Source organism: Pelecanus crispus, chromosome 1 (genome assembly GCF_030463565.1).
Source record: "Pelecanus crispus isolate bPelCri1 chromosome 1, bPelCri1.pri, whole genome shotgun sequence".
Classification (NCBI taxonomy): Eukaryota; Metazoa; Chordata; class Aves; order Pelecaniformes; family Pelecanidae; genus Pelecanus; species Pelecanus crispus.
In genome coordinates, this window is record NC_134643.1 from 123,881,889 (window position 1) to 123,900,896 (window position 19,008).

General features: G+C 39.8%; 1 protein-coding gene across 6 annotated transcripts in view; it reads left to right on the forward strand.

The window, feature by feature from the left end:
- The first annotated feature begins 512 nt into the window (after positions 1-512).
- The window catches only part of DOP1B (DOP1 leucine zipper like protein B), a 50,651-nt gene continuing 32,155 nt past the window's right edge, over positions 513-19,008 (forward strand). For all 6 annotated transcript variants that reach the window (XR_012831718.1, XM_075722629.1, XM_075722644.1 and 3 more), the window contains exons 1-8: positions 513-547; positions 3,435-3,609; positions 13,224-13,405; positions 13,494-13,664; positions 16,097-16,286; positions 17,145-17,243; positions 17,955-18,078; positions 18,807-18,907. Coding sequence is in view for 5 of the 6 variants with exons in the window: in XM_075722629.1 (XP_075578744.1) it covers positions 3,472-3,609; positions 13,224-13,405; positions 13,494-13,664; positions 16,097-16,286; positions 17,145-17,243; positions 17,955-18,078; positions 18,807-18,907 (1,005 nt within the window). In the remaining variant the exon portion in view is untranslated. The remainder of the gene's footprint in view (positions 548-3,434; positions 3,610-13,223; positions 13,406-13,493; positions 13,665-16,096; positions 16,287-17,144; positions 17,244-17,954; positions 18,079-18,806; positions 18,908-19,008) is intronic.

The following is a 19,008-nucleotide window of genomic DNA, read 5'->3' on the forward strand; positions in this document are numbered from 1 at the left end:
GGGCTGCCGGCGGGGAGCGGCCACGGGCGTCCGGGGCGCGGCGGGGGGAACGCGGAGCCGCCCGGACCTCTCCCCGCCCCACGCCGCCAGGGGGCGCTCGGCGCCCAGGCCCGGCCGCCGGGGTGTACCATTTCCCCGCGGGGAGGGGGGGACACAGGCACCCACGGATGACGCCGCTCTGGGCTGTATCGCTCACCGACACCGGCAGCCTCCCCTCGCGGCTGGGGTGCGGGTAAAGACGAGCGCGGCCGCCGCTGGGCGGGGACACGCGGGGCTCTCCTGCACCCGTCTGGGCGCTTCCCCCCCCCCCCCCCGCGCTGTGTTCAGTGGCATCGCTCCAGCTGCCGACTGCGGCGCGGCTCTGGCGGAGCGGGAGGGGCTTGGGGTTTGTTTTATGGTTTTGGGGTTGGTTGGTTGGGTGGTTTTTTTTTTTTTTTTTTCGTTCTCCCTCCTGTTGCCATAGAGACTGCGGGGTGCCGCCTCCCCGTCCCGCGCCGGGCTGGGACACGTCGCCGCCGCCGCCGGAGGTCTGCGGGGCCCTTCTCAGGTACGGGGGGCGGCGCGGAGGAGGGTGCCGCCGCGGCCGGGCGTGTGTTTGGGGAGGGGGCGGCGGGGAAGGCGCGGGCACCTGGGGGTGACGGGCTGGTGGCCCGGCCGAGGGGGCCGTGCAGCTCGCCGGCGGCGGGGGAGCCCGCCCTGTCACCGCCGCCGCAGCCGGCACGGCCTCGGCGGTCCCTGCCTGGCAGGTGAGGCTGCAGGGAAGGAGCCTCGCCGCGGGGCTGCCCGCCCGCGGGGGAGGGTGTCCGGGGGAGGGGTCCCCACGTCCCCGCAGGGCGTGGGGCTGCCCCCCCCCGCCCCCCCCGGCGGCCTGCCAAGCCGCAGCCGGGCTCTGGGGCCGTCAGCAGCCGGCGGCGGGGCGCGGGTTGCCCGCAGAGGCCCCGCGGCCCGGGGAGGGAGGCAGCGCCTCGTCCCTCGGGACGGCAGGCAGCCTCCTTCACCTGTCCTAAGACATTGCTGGGAGCTGATGAGAGACTATTAACGTCCCCATTTGGGAAGGAAGTTTGTGAGCCGGGATTTGGAAGGCGTGCCTGTAGGTCACTGGCAAGTGGCTTTTGGTTTGGTTTGGGTTTGGTTTGTTTTTTGTTTGGGTTTTGTTTTTTTTTTTTTTTTTAATCTTCCTGCCTTCATATACAAGCACAAATACGATCTATTGGCCGTATTTAAACTACTGAATTTTTTCAAACCTTGCTGACATCAGGCAACATAGGTACGTGAACATGGATGCACGCTAAATCAAGTCCATTGCTGCTTTTCTGGGTGGGAATACACTGTTCACCTGTCTTTTCACCCCAAAATCCAAAGAAAGTGTCTTAAGAACTGAATAAGACAATTTTTCCCCCAGCTGAAGTTTGTTTGGGATTTTTTTTTTTCCTCAAATAGGTAAGTTCTATTTTACCCTCAGAATCTAACTAGCTTTTACTTGAATAGACCAGGTTTTAATGCTGTGACGATGCTTTAGGACATGGCTTTCATAGAATATTTAGAACCTCTTTAAGTGCTGTTGATTTGATTGATTCCTGTTCTCTAAGTGGATTCATGCAGGTATATTGCATTTGCAAACCAAGAAATTTGATGTGTTCTGTCAGCAAAACGGCTGCCCGATTCTAAATGATCCAGACAAATCTCTTACTTAGGAAAGTGGCAGCACTCTTGACTTGGCAGAGAGCTGCTAGAATACTTCCTAGCTCATGCTTTGTTCTGAGGAGTATGAGTACAATCCAGTAGTCCGATGATTAAGGTACTTACATGAGATGAGGGAAATAGGGTTCAATTTCTTGCCCTGCCAGTGGCAGGGGCAGCGTCTGTATCAGATTACTCGTAATTTTTGCTGACAGTATATTGAAATTTTGCCACTTTGTTAGGTTTTATGGGAGGGTTGACTTCTTTTTTTTTTTTTTTAAATCCTTGTTGGAGCAAGGATAGCTGTATCCAGATGAATGTTATATCCTGCAAGGCAGTGGGTTTTTTTACTCTCTCTGCTGTAAGAAGCACTGCACACATCCTGGTGAAAACAGAAAATTAAACCTTTACTGTAGCAAAACAAACAATCAAAACCAACCACCAACCAGCCAAACATGGCCCTGATGACACTGTGTGATAATACTTTTTTTTTTTCTTCTTTTTTTTTCATAGAGATGGATGTAGGTTGGATGACATAGAGTGGTTGTATTGGCAATGGCTGAATCCTACTATCAGGGGAGTGCAAAGGTGGTTTAAACCTGCCTTTAGAATCCTTTCTCATTTTTGGGTGCATCCAGCATTTTTCTGTTTCTGAGAGTTTGCTACCAAAAATCTTATATTGTTACAGTTATTTTTGTTTATTAAAGTTAATGGATGATACACAATTGTTGATTTTTTTTTTCTTTTTTTAATGCTGTGAGAGACGACTTGCTTTAAAAGAATATGAAGGACTACTTAGGTTTATTTTTGTGTTCTAACAGTAGGAAACTGAATGCAGATGCCTTTCAGAAACATTATAAAATGTTTTGTTATAGGATTGTGCTTTCTCTTCTGTACCAGTGATGTAGCATGGATTGACCTAAACCTGGCGTTCCTAAACCTAAGCACCTCTCTATAAGAATATTTTTGTATTAGCTAACAGGAGAACTAGTGTCATAGCTAGCAGAGGAGTGAAGAAGGTGTGATTTTTCAGTACATAAAATCCAACCACGCTTGTTTCCCTTTGTTCTAAAACAGCTGTGTTTTGTTTTTTTTAAACCAAATGTGTTGCAGAGTATGAGAAAAACAGGTCTGGATAACTTATTTTTCCTCCATAAAAATATATGGATACTTTTTGGTGAAATAAAGGAAGATTAGAATGCGTGCCTTGATGCTTTGGCACAACACCTTAGTCTTGTACTTCAGCATCTACTGCTGACAAGTTGAGACGTAGAGTTCTGAGAGCTCCTTCTGCTGTGGGCTGAGAGGCCCTTTAATGGGATTCCTCTGGAAAGTTGTATTTTGACATGAAATGTTTCACATTCCATTGCTACAGGTAACGTTTCAAAACACTGCACAGATGATAAGTTATGAAAACTATTTACTTCTCCCTAACTCCTTGTCAGCGCTTTGACTGTTTATAGTGAGACTCTATATTCCTTTCCTTCATTATTGTGTGAGAGATCCACGTGCATGGAAGGAAAAAACATGTTTCATAAACAGGAAAATGTGACTGCAAAACTTCTGAAACAGGCAGTGGGGAGATGGGAGTCATGCCTATTAAATTATTTTTAACTTTGCGTTGAAACTTGATCAGATGACCTGTTTATTTTGATCTGCCAGTGCTTCTACATATTTATTGTTATCTTACAGTACTTTAGGTTTGCCAGAACTTAAATATGGGTTATCTTTTTGTAACTGTGTGCATGTTTTAGTTTACCAGGAAATTTCACCTTGCTATGAGAACTGAAGATGGATCCAGAAGAGCAGGAGTTACTTGGTGATTACAGATACAGAAATTATTCTTCAGCGATTGAGAAAGCTTTGAGAAACTTTGAATCATCAAGTGAATGGGCAGATCTTATATCTTCCCTTGGCAAACTCAATAAGGTACAGTGTCACAGGAATATTTTTTCATTTGTTTATTATCTTTGTATTGTTACTAACTTTCCTGTAACTTACAGTACTTAGCAAAATTGAAAATTCACTCAAGAAAAATATTAGTTCACAAAGGAAGGGTAATGGAAGCAGCTAAGTCAGTATCTTTTATATAAATGTGAGAAATTCTGGTAAAACCAACAGATGTTTCCTTCAAATGGTGTTTGTTTCCTTTATACAGCTAAATCAATTTAGGTTTTGCATCAAAGACGACCTCAAGATGCTGGTTACTCACTCTAGAGCAGCTAAAAAAGTCTTTATATAGAACAAAAGGTCACAAGTTTTAGTATATTCTGAGTCAAAGTTTATATTTAAAGATCACATTTACTTGACCATGCCCTTCCCTTGTGTTTGGGGAAGTAATTGATTTGCTGCCAGTGGTGTCTTTTGTATGACCATGGAAAATATGGCTGAATATAGGAAGAAAGAAAAAGACTTTTACAGGAAAACACCTAGGAAGTGTGTCCTCTCCTCCTGCCCAAGAAACAAGGTGTATGTTGTTTGTGACCCATTTGGTCTCTTAACATAAAGCTCTTGCTGAGTCTACATAGGGCAAGAGTAGTTACTGTCGTTAAGGAAGTAGGGGTGAGAGGAGGCAACTCCTGCAGAATTCATAAGGAAACATCTGTTGTTACCCGATAGATGCCTCATTTGCCTTTGCTGTCATTGCTAAACCTTAATTCTACAGTTTTCAAAGAGGAGGGGAATCCATAGAATTATAGAATCATAGAATATCTCAAGTTGGAAGGGACCCATAAGAATCATCAAGTCCTACTCCCTGCTCCTCACAGGGCTACCTAAAACTAAACCATATGACTAAGAGCGTCATCCAGATGCTCCTTGAACTCTGACAGGCCATGACCACTTCCCTGGGGACCCTGTAGCAGTGACTGACCACCCTCTCAATGAAGAACCTTTTCCTAATGTCCAATCCGATGCAGCTTCATTCCATTTCCTCGTGTCCTATCGCTGGTCACAAGAGAGAGGAGATCCGCACCTCCCCTTCCGCTGGCCCCCTTGAGGAAGTTGTAGACTGCAATGAGGTCACCCCTCAACCAAGCTGAACAAAGCAAGCTGCTGTCCAGCTGTATGTATAACCAGGATTACCCTGTCCTGAGTGGAGAATCCAGCACTTGTTCTTGTTAAATTTCATACAAATGGCGATTTCTCAGCTCTCTAGTCTATCCAGATCTCACTGTAAGGCTTCTCTACCCTCAAAGGAGTCCGCAACTCCTAGTTTAGTATCATCGGCAAGCTTACTTAATGTATACTCGATTACTGCATCCAGATCATTTATAAAAGCATTAAAGAGCACTGGCCCTAAAATTGAGCCCTGGGGAACCCCACTGGTGACTGGCCACCAGCCTGATGTAACCCCATTTGCTATAGCCCTTTGACCCCAACCCACCAGCCAGTTGCTCAGCCAATGTATTATGGACTTGTCTAGCTGTGTGCTGGACAGTTTATCCAGAAAGATTCTGTGAGAGACAGCATCAAAAGCTTTGCTAAAATCTAAAAAGCCCACATCTACTGGCTTCCCTTGGTCAATAGATGAGTGACCTTGTCATAAAAGGAAATTAAGTTGGTTAAGCAGGACTTTCCCCTTGTGAACCTGTGCTGGCTATGACCACTGACTGCATTGTCTTTCAAGTGTTTTTCAATAACTCCCAGAATATCCTTCTCCATAAGGTGCTGAAGTGAGACTGACAGGCCTGTAATTACCAGGGTCTTCCTTCTTACCCTTCTGGAAAATTGGGACAACATTTGCCAAAATGAGTTTTTTTAAGGGCAGCCATGTTCTTCCCTCTTCAGAGGGGAGAACATGAATATTGCTCTGGCAATAAGAGTTACACATTTCTGCCTTCACTGTTTTATCATGATTCCTACTGAGTCAGTAAGGAGAGCTAGAGGCCTTCAGAATGCGTCTCTCAAAAGGGAAAATAAGAAATAATTAGAGTGAGACATTTCTTACCTGTGGCAAGAGGTAGGCTTTGATCTTTTATCTTGACCTAGATGAATACACTGAACTGATCAACACCTATCTGAAACTCTTATTGAGGTACAGAATTGCCAAAATACATTAGCAGCATAGTAGAAAATAAGCAAATAAGCATTTAGCTGTTACATTAGTCCATCTGCTGTGGTATTTTATGGACTTAATCATTTCAGGAGCTTAAGAATAGGTAGAGCAAATCATCCCCAGCGTTCATCTGCTTCTGTCTGTTATCTGAAAATAAGGATGATATGTCAGGGGAATGTGCTGCCGCAAGGAAGATTGTGAAATAAGATGTCAGTAGCTATTCTCTTAACTCCTATGATTACCTGGTCTCTTACATCCTAAAACATAAATACTGTTGTTGAATTCTGTTAGCACTGGGGGAGTGGGAGGGGGAGGTGTTTTGAACATAAAAGCCTAATTTCTTCTACAGTCAGTTCTGAGGGTGAATGAATGAGCAGGGAGAGAATGGGTAGGAGGGAGGAGATCAACAGTATCTCAAAAATGTTTTCAAACACTGCACATGGTCATATTCAGGAACCTGTGTGTCAGTAACTGGTGTGCAGTGATGCCTATTATTAAGCAAAATTGAAAATGCTGAGAAAGGGAGAGACAAAAGAGGCTAAGTCGAGGAGTTTCAGAAGTACTTTTCATGCTTCTAGAGTAGCATGGAAGATGTCTCTTAAGCACATGTTTCTTAAGGGTCTTTGTATTGTTGACTTTAATTGTGAGTATTTTTGCTTATATAGGTGTAATATTTTCTGAGGCTTTTTCTCCTGTAGGCAGGCTTCAACAATACTTTGCACTATTGAGTCCCACAAGATAACACACACAGAGTCTCTTATTTCTACAGAAGCTCAGTGGCATTACCCTTTTAATACAAGGTCTAGAGGAAGCGGCACAGGCTCTTGCTACTTAAAGATGAGTGAAAAAGAATGGAGGGAGATGATCCAGATTGCTTTTGGCCTTGGCTGAAACGAGTGATCTTGGAGCTGTTGCTGCTGTTACTCCTGGTGAAGAGAGACAACTCTGCTACTTCTTTCTATTGCTACTTAGCTACCAAGGCTAAACTGAAGGTTGTTTTTCACAGTTTCTCTGTTGCTTCTATGGTTCTAACTGATGTTTCACAGTGACTTGTAGAACGCGGGAAGCAACAGAGACACTTTAATCTGAATGGTCAGCCAAATGGGTCAGTTTGTAGATCTAGAAAGATTATTTTTTGTCACTTAAAGGAGATGAGCATTATCTAACTTTACACGACTTCACTGTGGACAGCTTCACCTTCAACCACTTTTAGACAGGGAGAGGAATAAAGGAAGGAAATAAAGGAAAATTTTTTTATTATTATTGTTTTGTGACTCATCTCTTGCTATTTAAAGTAGGTCAGATGAATGCTGTCCTAGAATTGCATGTGTTCCTCACTGGTCTTGTAGGGAGCCTGAGGTGAGTTACTGCAGTTTTGCCCATGTCTTTTAGCTGACCTAGGCTTCTAAGGTGAAGTAAAACAAATCTCCCCTGCAGTGTTCTGAACAGAACTGCAAGTACCAAGTGTGAGCATGAGTGAAGGATGGAGAGTTGGCAGAATTTGTGCTACACCCCAAGTTTGTAAGGGAAAGATTTTAGGGGTTTTAATTTGCATAGCGTGGGTGTTATGCATCATCATGGTGAAGGAGAAACAGTGGAAAGTAGTGTTTATACTTACAGAAAAATATAAATGGACAGATGCAGACAGGTGGATTAAACAGGTAGTAAATATGGATGTTAATGTTTTAAAGAGGGTCTTCAGCTTTGCCCTGAAACTTACTGATATTCCAGTTGTAAATCTCTCTCTCTGTGTGCTTTGCTTCTGTTCAAGCTCTGCTTACTATAAACCATTTAGTAGTTGCAGCCTAGGCTGCTCCATGCTTCAAGAAGTAGAATTATTCTCCCCTCAGTACGGTTCTTGGATACAGCTTTGAAACATGTTTTTATTGGTTTTGCAAATCTGCATATGTTCACTGTTTGGAAAGCACTGGTTTGTAACTAAGGTTTTCAGATGTTCAGTACAGATTGCTGCATCCAGAATACAGTAACCCTTCTCAATTGTCTTAGTGCTAAAATGTGATTGCACTATTGCAGATTTTGCTAACTTGTTCCAATGTTGTAAAAGGGTACAACTCTGAGAAATCACTTTGATAGAAAAAATGCTGGGGGGAAGGGATGTTGTCTTTTTAAACCTAGAAACAGGTGGTGGTTCAGCATATGTGGGTTTATCAGTGAAATAGGTGCTTTTAGCATTGTTTTCATATCCAAAATGCTTGTCACTGTCTATTCAGGGTATAAACAGCTGCGTGTATTATATAAAATACATATAAAAGTATTCATGTGGGGGAAACTTCAGGCAATTAAGAGGCTAAAAATATTATGAAGTTAGGAAAATCCAAGTGCATAGTTTGCATCAGGGTTTTTAATCCAGATTATAGGCTTATATTTTCCAGAAATTTTAACTCTGGGTGCAGGCAAATAGTAGATAAGTGACACAGTTTGCAAAATGAAGAACTGAGCAGTAGTAAATATTGGATTCCACAGCCTACTTTTGTACGGAAACTGTAATAAGAGGTTTTTAAAAAAAGTCTCTGAAATTTACTGATTCACAGAAGAGCACAAAATCTGGCTAGGTTTTTGGCAAGTGAATGTTTAAGCACCCCTGTTTGTTCATTTAATCTATATATATTAAAAAACAACAACAACAACAAAGCCAACCAACCTACAAAAAACCACAACCTGCATGTGTCTGACAAGAAAAATGGACAGGATTTTGTCATGACTGTTGGCAGAAATACCTCGTTCAACAGTTTTTCAACAGTTTTTGGATATCAGTGGTATGGAACTTGCACATAAGCTTCACTAGTGACTGTTGCCACTGAGCCTGGCTGGCAGGCCAGTGTCTGTTTTCTGAGCAAGATGTTCATTTATAGTTATTGTTCACCATGAAAATAAAATATTATAACATTTGAAAAATCAGTTGTTCTACAGGGATTTGTTTTATGCTTACAGCATGGTTGACTTGCTCAGTAATGATAGCAATATTTGCTCTAAAAGAGCACTTTCAAACTGCTTTTTATCCTTGGACATAACACAAGTGTGTAAATGCACAGATTATATAAATTCTTACTAATTTTTAGTCTATAGTCTGCAATTTCAAAGTATTTTTTTTTTAAATTTGACTTTCAGTAGAAAATAAGTATGTTACTTTTTATTTCTGTAGGTTTTTCTTACTTCAAAAACCTCAAGGTGAATATGATCTCAGCCAAACACTGGATCTATTTGGAGGGGAAGGGGAAAGAGCACAAAAATCATTGCAGCTGCACAACTGTTGTTTGTTTCAATAGTAACACAATGTTACAGTATGTCTGTTCTTGAAGGGAGAGAAGGATTCTTCTGAAATACAGATTTAATGAGCATAGCCATTAAGTAGACCAGTTGCTTCACGTGAGGACTGTGCCACGGCTTTATAACAACTGTTGACTGAATTACAAACACAAGCACCACTTGCCTTCTGTTGAAGGCAAGCCTTATGTCTTTGAGAAGGGAAGCTTTGCCTCCTAATTGCTTTATGGAACTTCACCACACCCAATGCACAAATGCAATGTGCAGGACTAGGGATATTTTATAAGTCTTTTTTCCCCCGTTTTAAAATATAATTCCAGCTCCTAATTTACAGTTTCCTCACAACCATCTTTGAACTTCATGCTGCTATTTTTATGGAAGTTGGAGCTCTGTGTAGAATTTTTTTTTACTTGGAAAATCAATCAGTGGAAAATGGAATCACAGGCTCTCCTTCTCCCCCTCTCCTCCTTGTCTAAAACAAGAATTATAGTATCTCCTAGTTGAAGATAATCTTATAAATTGATGTACATGCTGCCTTTTTCTGGAATTCTAGTTATGTAAATAAAAATACTTACTTGATTTGCTTGGGTTTTTTATGCCTAGGCAAATTGATCTAACTGATCTCTAGTGGTGCTATAAAGCAGTGCAGAATGACTTAAACCAGTAACTGTGGAAATGCAAATATTCCTCTGTGTATGTGTGTCTGTATTTGTTTTGTTTTAAGGCACATGTATACACTGCTGCAAAGAATAGTCTACCCTTTCTACCCTTTATAGCCCATAGTCAAAGAAACTCCAAGCATGCTTGTGCATTAGGAAATGTTTAGTGTGTATAATGTATTCTCTAGTCTGTCATAAAGAAAAAGAACCTGTAAAAAGCTGAAAACTGGACAAGCACATGGACACAAGTCATTACTTGCATGCCTCATTTTTTCCTGACTTACTGATTAAGGTCTTTATTTTAAAAGCCAGTGGTAGGTCAAATACTTCCTGGTTTTCTAGGATTGTTGTTTTCTCACTGATCAGTGAAAACCAAATCCTGGGATGATATATTAAGCATGGAGTGCTTGCTGGCAGTTCAGGCTTCTCAAGCCAACCCTGACTAGCAGTTCCACTGACGTTTAGCCCTTCTGCCACCATAACTGCTCATGCGGAAAGCAGCTGGAGACAAGGAGGAAAAGTAGATCATGGGTGAGCTTCAGCCCATATTTAAATAAAGATGGTCAAATTAAGGTCACAAGAATCAAAAGAATGGGTGAATAATAGATCATGGAATCATTTAGGTTGGCAAAGACCTTTAAGATCATCCAGTCCAACCATTAACCTAATATTACCAAGACGTGGAAACCTGTGAGCAGAATTGTCCATCTGCGATCATTAGTGTTGGATTCTGAATGTGAAAGCAATGGTTTGGGATGGGATCTTCATCTGCATACAGTGCCAATGATACCAGGCTTGCTAACACAACATTTAACTACTTGTAACATCTGAAATTATAAAGAAATTATAAATTTCAGCAGTTCTAGATCTTACAGGCAACTGATTCTTTTCTTCAGTTGTGGGAGCTCAAGATATTTAAAAATCAAGCTTGTTAGCTTGGCCTGTCGGCTCGCAGAAACTAACTAGCATTTGGAAATATGTATATTATCACGTCACTCTTATTTCAATGAACAGTTTTAGATCTGTGTGCTAATTAACCCTTTTAAAATTCTTTGAGCCCTGCAATTCTGGGGAATCTGTTAAGAATCTGAACCTTTCAGCAAAGTAGCAGCCAGCCCACCTCTCTGCTGGAATGGCTTTTGGTGCAACCACAGTCTTCTAATATATTGCAGTGTGGTTTAAAATCCCGTGCATCTGCTGGAAGATCAGAGACACCTGTTAACCAGGAACACCCACTCTTGAGAAAAATTGTAGTTTGTGTCCAACTGTGTATTTCTTCAACCCAAGTCAGGAAAAAAGATGATGTACTTTTGAGAAGGGGGTTTCATCTCAGAATCATTCTGATGCGATGGGCAGAAACTCTCCTCAGCTTACATATGAGGATCACAATAAAAGTCTTCAAGTCTTGCTTCCTGTACATACATGTCTTCTGATTCTTTAGGTGAAGCAGTATAGTACATGAATGTAGTCTTGTTCTAAGTTGGTCTCACCTGCTGGGATTTGGACATAGGAAGGTTTCAGAGTTACCCAGGAGCAATACTGAGTTATCCCTGAATATCCACTATTCAACTCCTGACATACCTGGAGTATTTTTTCCTCTCTGACTAAATGTTTTGATGCTTGGGGAAGGAGAGTTCTTACTTGCTGGTGGAGATTTACTTCACATCCTTAGGAAATGAAATAAGCCAAACAAGACATTTTTTATGAGATGGCATTATTTCTGTAATGGATCAGATTCTCTGTGTAATAAACAGTGAATGTTTTCATTTTCTGCCTAGTTGATATTTAAATTTTAACTGATAGAATATTAAGACAGTATTCGTTCAATCTTCAGATTGAGAGGAAAAATATTTACCATTGGCTTATTTTTTGGTAATTACCTTCTTATATATATATATACAGAGGGTGTGGGCAAATATATAGCAACCAATATAAACAGAATGTTTCAAAGTCCAGCTTTCAAGCAGTCTTCAAAGTTGTTACAAGTATTAAGGATTTCAATCTTTAACATTGAAATAATATTACTCGTGTAATATATGAGTAAAACTCTCAAATATAAAAGATACAAAAAAATATAAAAGATAACTCCACAAATATAACCTGGCTTAGTTTCATATGTGAAATATTGCTGTATTCTTGTATTCTAGTTTTCAGTACCTATTAAAATGCAGATCTCGTGCTCATAGTGGAGGAGAGAAGGAAGGAAATGAATTGGCTCTAAATGGCATCTGTACTGTATGCATTTCAGAATGATGTGACATTTCTATTTCCTGCTGTTACAAACTCTCAGCCTTTTTCTTCTTAAGTAAATTTATTTACTAGAAGCTCTTTACTAACAGCTGGCCTCTCAGTTTAGGCAGGGCAGCAAATGGGAGAAATAAATGTAATAGTAGTCTCACAGATTCTAGCTTCTCATGCCCACCAACTGCAAAGTCTGAAATGGTAAGTTGCACACACCTTTGAAAGATGATAGGTTTTATCTCTTCCTCTTACTGCTGATGAGAGTATTCAGCATCCAAGTGAATGCCACGATCATTGCTGAACTGTTTTAGTTTTTTTCTTGGAAATGAGCAAGGAAGGGTTAGTTCGCTTGTCTGCTGCTTTTTCAAAACCTTTTTTCAGGCAGGATAGAAGAACCTCAAGTTTAAAACAATTATGTAGGTTAAGACCATGATTTAACCTTTGGGAGAGTCAAGAATTTGCTTAATTCTGTAAACATCCCAAATGTCAGTCTGCAGTGAAACATCTGTTTGTGTTAGCAGACAGTGATCAAAGGCTAAAGTGCCATTTACTTGCAACTTTTTTTAATTGTCTCTGAATTGAAGAGACATACTTCAATACTACTTTCATACCTGCTTAAAGACATGCATGGTTCAAGGAAAAGAGTAATCTTTCCAAAGAAGGGTGCTACAGTTTGTTTTTTCAAGAGACCTGACCTGTCTGCAATACTTAGATAACTCTTTCCTGTCCTGAAGATTTATACGTCAGTACAGTGGGTATAGTTAATAATGCTTACTGAATGTAACCACACAGAATTACAAATAACTTCTAAGATGTAATTGTCCCATTTAATCATGTCTGCTTTGGCTGGAAGGTTTTTTGCTTATATTTCAGCTACACATGAAATGAAAATTTACGAGGAAAGATTATTTATTTAATTATTTATTTATTTTATTTATTTATTTAGTTATTTAATTCTTACTTTATTCCCTGTCATTAAAGCTGAGATGCTCTTCTTGTAAATTCCCTACTTCCTCTGGAGTTACAATAAGGGTACCCTGTCCCTGTCCTGTCCTTTGACTTCCTTTTCCACCCTCTAAGCAAAGTAAGACCAGACTTTTCTAGATTGTTCATGATTGATTCCATATGAAGTCAATTGCAGAATTCTGCTGTTTCAGTGTAACAAAATGCATTTATGAGAGAAAACCCTTGAATGCCTTTAGTTCTTCTCAATGTGCTAGTAGGAGACCTTTGACATGCAGTCATCATATACGTCTTCTTTTACGTTATTGCTGTTTATTCTCATCTCCTTTCTTCCACAGGCTCTTCAGAGTAACCTGAAGTATTCTCTATTACCAAGACGACTGATCATCAGTAAAAGATTATCTCAGTGTTTGCATCCAGCACTACCTAGTGGAGTGCATTTAAAGGCACTAGAAACCTATGAAATAATCTTTAAAATTATTGGGACAAAATGGCTTGCCAAGGATTTATTCTTGTACAGGTAAACTTTTCTTTAAAAGCATATGCATTTCACAGTCTATTTTAATTAACTACTTTTTTCTTACTTTTTTTTTTTTTTTTTTTTAAAGCTCTGGTTTGTTTCCTCTGCTGGCAAATGCAGCAATGTCAGTGAGGCCTGTTCTCCTTGGTTTGTACGAGAAATACTTTCTCCCTCTCCAAAAGTCCCTCCTGCCTGGTCTTCAAGCCTTTGTAATTGGACTGCTGCCTGGACTGGAAGAAGGTTCAGAAATTTATGACAGGTAAGAACTAATATTAGTTTAAATGCAATATACAGTATTTTGCTTTCCTAGGGAATTCTCAGTAAATTTCTGTCAGCTCTATATAGAAGGCTTGATAAAAGAGCTTCTAAGGGTGGAAGAATGGTTAGTCCCTGAAAGATGCAATGAATAGTGCTAAAGTAGAAAAAACCCTTTCACCTTCTATTTTCACCTCAGGAGAAGAGGAGAGAAGAGGAAAAGGAGCGTTAAAAATAAATGTGCTGAGAGAAAGGAATAAAAACTGTTTCTTAAAGCTCCTCTGAACTTCTAAATAATTAACCTCAGTCCCCAAACCACTGCTCTGTCGATAAATTCTATTTAAATATTGTAACACGAGAGAGCAGCTGAATTCTTTCCAGTCTCTCTATACCAGATACTTACCCTCTGGTTCTGAAAACACAAACAAGAAGCAACTCATAAAATCTACTGTGGAAAAAAGTATCTCTCTTACTTTTGCGTGCCCCTGCCAGTAATGACAGTGGCATTCAGTACGATAAAGTCAGGATCAGGAAGTGTGCTGAGAAGAGCAGCTCAGCAGCCATTTGTGTAGTGGTTTTACTTCATTTACCAGAACTGTTTTGTAAGATCTTATAAGAACTCAACCACTGTAGGTTTCGTCCAAATGTTTCTTTTCTTAAAGAGTCACTAAACATTGCATTGGTAATGTAATTCCTTCTGCATTACCAGTCTGGATGTGTTGGCTGTTCTTTTTCAATCTTAAATAGCTGTGTGTACACTTAAAAAAAGGGTTAGATATGCCAGGCTGCGTAGATTACAGTTGATAACTAACACACCTCTACATCTAATAACTCTTTTTAAAAACAAGTATTAAATTAAAGACTCATATCAATTGCTGGAGCAGCTAAGAGTAGATTGCATGTGTTCCCAACTTGGTGAGTAGCATTCAGTTGCCAATTCCAGAACATCAGGTCTATCAACAAGTATGTACCTCTTATCTGCTGTAGAAACATGAATTTCAGTATGTGCTTTTTGACAGGCAGGCTTAGGAGTGATGGTGTATATTTTTCTCTTTCCTACAGCACTAGTTGCTGGGGACTTGGGGGAGAAAGGGGATCCCTATAAACTAAATCTCCTGTCTATCTGAAGCCTTTTTAGGGAGACTGAACTCATTTTGAAACTGACTAAATTTGAAGTAGTGAGTTAATGGCAACTGCAGATTAACTTCCAAGGGCTGACTTCTGGTTTTATACCTTTTTTCCCTATTCTTGATGGCATGGTTTCCCTCTTTGCCTTGAACAAACAGGATCACAGACAGGAACTGACCATATATTTCACTGTGAAAGATTTATGCTAGAATTAATTTAATGTTGTTTTGTGAAGTATAAAAATTACATGAGAAAGTCTTCCTTTAGTTTGCTTATCATAATGATTCTGGTGCAAGAGAGATAGACCAAGATATCTTGTCTGAAGATGTGTTAGATTAATTTTAAATTCAGCTTCATGAGAGTCTCTCCACTGAACATTTTCCGAATCTTCAACATTGAGGACTAACACTAACACATCCCCTGTTGTTCCTGAACATGGCAGAAGTACTAGCTCAGGTCGTGCTTCACCCTAGAAACTATTTCCTTCTTAACCACAAACATACGCATGAGTTTGCACACACACACACCATGGAAAAGAAAAAATGGCTTGAGGGCTACTTCATAAAGAAATGGAAAAGAATATCAGATTGGGGTGGAGGGGGGTGTGTCCCTTTTCTATGCTGGACTTCTTCCTCTTTTCTCATTTCTACATTCCTCATGTGAGGTTTTATTTCCTACATTATAGGAAAATACCGGATTACTGACAGAGTTGCCAAAGCAGAGAACATGCCTTCAAGTCATAAGACTTCCAATGTGATTGCCTTTAAACTAATTTCAGTGTACTGGTCCTGTGTGCAATAACTGACAGCATGTCATTTTATCTCATGGTTTCTTTCGTTCAGTGACTTACATATTGAGCCCATTGATTTGTAAGTACAAATACGTAGGATATCGTCCAATTCCCAGATTGATAAAATTGGCTGTCAGAGTCTAGCGTCAGCTTAAATTATTTCCAATTCAGCGTTGCACACCCCTCACCGTAAATATTTTGCAATCAGAGCTACTGCAGTAATTTGGTCAGAGCTTAACATTTGCAGGTAATTACTGGAGAAGTTTCCAAAGTATGCACAGAAACTTTGTTTTGGTGAGTGTGCACAGTGACAAAGGATTGAGTGTTTTTTGATTGTTTTCATACAATCGGATGCTGGCCATCTTCATGTGAAAAGGGCAATACTGGTAATACAAAGATGAAGAAATTAAATATATAATGTCAACTACAATACTAATTCTGTGTATAATTGCCTTTTTATGGTATAAAACTGAACTAACAAAAATCTATTTTCTCACATCAAATACATTTCCATACAGAACAGATGCTCTGCTTGTGAAGCTCTCCTTATTGATGGGCCAAGAAATGTTCTATGGAGCACTCTGGGGCAGTGTCCTGGTCAGCCCATCCATCAGGCTGCCTGCTTCTCTTTTTGTTGTCAGTCATATCAACAGAGAGCTGTCTGGAAAACAACAGAAGTACATGCTCGGCACCGATTATAAGCTCACGGTAAGTTCATTACACTCCTCATAGAGTGGTCTTATCTACCATAATACCTGCATACTAGCAGATTGTGCCTTCTATGTATTCAATTAGAATTACATACTCTTAAAAATATTTTAGAGAGAGAGAAAGAGAGGCTGATGGAATTGCTTAATACAGTTATTTCATGGGAGCATGTTACCTGAAATGTAGTAGAGGATCTCCCATACCAATTTTGGTTAGCCTGCAGAATGCAAGTCTTCTGAAGCTTCTGCAGTTTTTGTTATCACTACTGCATAAAGCCTTAAAAAACCGACAGTTTCATATCAGAAGATAAACCTGACATCTTTTCTCTGCTTGTTCTGAATTTGCATTTAAGTTGAAGACCAGCTTTTCTATAATACAGTATATACAATGTTTAATGTGGATTTCTCAAAGTGCTTGTAGTCCTGGAATATGATTCTGAAATTTAGTATCTTTTTATTTTTTCAGTAAAATGGAAATCTTCAGTAGGTAGTAATTTATGTTAAACTTGAGTGATGGAATAACTGTAATGCTACTTAGAGTACTTTAATATCTGCATTTTGTGAGGTTTCACATTCTGTCTGGTAGCTGGTGGTGTCACGCTGTGATGTTCTGTATTGTTACAAACCCAAGTATTTCGTAAGTATTAATGATTCTTTTAACAGTATTCCACAAAACTTTTTTTTTAAACTTATTTTCGGGCAGGAGTTAAATGGCTGAATAATTATCCTCTTATTTAAAAAGATATTGTTCACATGTAACCAAGTTTGCTTTCTTCCCTTCTTGTGATTATTAACAGTAATTGTAGTTTAAATGTTATCATGAAGTAAAAGACCATCGTGCTTTCTTTTCCTTTTACAGATAAAGTCTTTGTGTGTATCAGTATTGGATTCAAATGTTCTTGTGCAAAGAAACACCCTAGAAGTGATTCTCTTCTTCTTCCCATTTTATACAGCTTTGGTAAGAGAACTGACTATTTTGGGATTGTCACATGTGCACTTTGTGCAGGAAGGTGTCTTCTGTGAAACCAATCCAGCTCCTACCTCTGTTATTGCCAAATGTCTGAATTTTGTACCTTCAAAATCAAAGAACAGATTTTGCAGTTTCTTGTTCCCCCATCAATTTTAATAGTAGAGGAGACTGCTGCTTCTCAGACTCCTTACAGCTTCAAATGAAGATGTGCTTTCACAGTGAATATTGCGTGATATTTGGAACATGCTTGAAGTATTCAGGCCTGAGAAACTGCATATGGGAAAAAATATCAAGCTCCTTTTTCAAGTAGGATTTCAGCATTTGGAATTGTCTTGCTAAACTAAGATACTTCTGTTAAAGACTAGGAAAGAAAATATTACTTAAAATATCATTTCCCAACTTAACTAGTAGTATAGTCAGTATTTTGAAAGCAGCAAGTAATTTTAAGTCTTAAGGCATAACATAATGAAGTATTTAGTATTTTTAGCTTAACTGTGCCTCTGTACCTTAAATACGAAAATGATCACAACTGTGTCAGATTCCCTTTCCTGAGATTTTTAGTATACAAAATATTTTGTTGCCTTTTTTTTTTCCCCAAAACATTACTGTTACCAGTTAAAAAAAAAAAACAAACTCATTATCAGTTTGACTTGTTTCACTGTTCATAAACAGCTAAAGTATCTTTGTTTTTTATCCCAGGACTGCAACGAAAGCACTATTCTATTGCGCAGGTCTGATTTAGTCTGTATTCTGTCAGCAGCTATGCAGACATTGTTGAGGAGAGACATGTCACTCAATAGAAGATTATACGCATGGTTGCTAGGTACTGTACAACATACAGTGATATTCAATATTCTGACTACCTAAGAGAAAAAAAAAAAAAACAATGCTTAAAGATGTAATACACTTTTTCAGCAGTTAATGAATGATGATAAAAAAAAGTGTTGTTTAGTTGCCATTTATTAAGTACCTGTTTAATGAAATTAAGCATTGATTTGGCAAACAGGTCTTCTCTTCAGAGGTGAATTCATTTCACTGTCCTGAATCACAGGGTATCTGATGAGTTATTTCTGGTCCCATCCACAGTTCATTCTGAAGTGGTTCAGTGGACTGGAAGGAGTGGGGGGCTATTTTTAACCTTGCTCTTCTGGAAGCAGTAGTCTATTAATTCCCATGTGGGCCTAATTGTCAAGGAGGGGCTATAGGATAGCTATAGCTTCTCCCCATCTACCTCCTTTTAACAGCATAAGAGGAGGCTAAAAGTGACAGGGCAAGAGCTGCAGCTACATAGTTGCGTGAGGCTGCCCTTGCTGACCCCATGTCTGGATCTGGCTTTGGTTTTGATTTATTTTCAGGATAGCACATCTGGATGCCTCAAACTGTGTTATGTGGGCTGTTCTTGGGCAGTATGTGAGCCAGTTTCAAGCTAAGTCTTAAAATGACAAAGGTTAAAAATGCAGTGTAATGTCAATATTTGTATAAATGACGTGTGTGTAGTGCTCTGTACTGTAGTGTTTCTCTGTACTCCTGATGCTTCTCTTTATCTTGTAGGCTCTGATATTAAAGGTGGTACTTTTGCTCCAGACTCAACAGCTTCTGAAGACCATGCTATTTATTTCTTTGGAAAATATTCTAAAGATCTTTTGGTTGAGGTTGGTGTTCATTGTATACGGATGTATTTACAATCCTTTTAAATGTTAGCGCAGACTGCGTCTAGAATCGTTCACTGTGCCACTTGGTTTGTCCTTCGCTT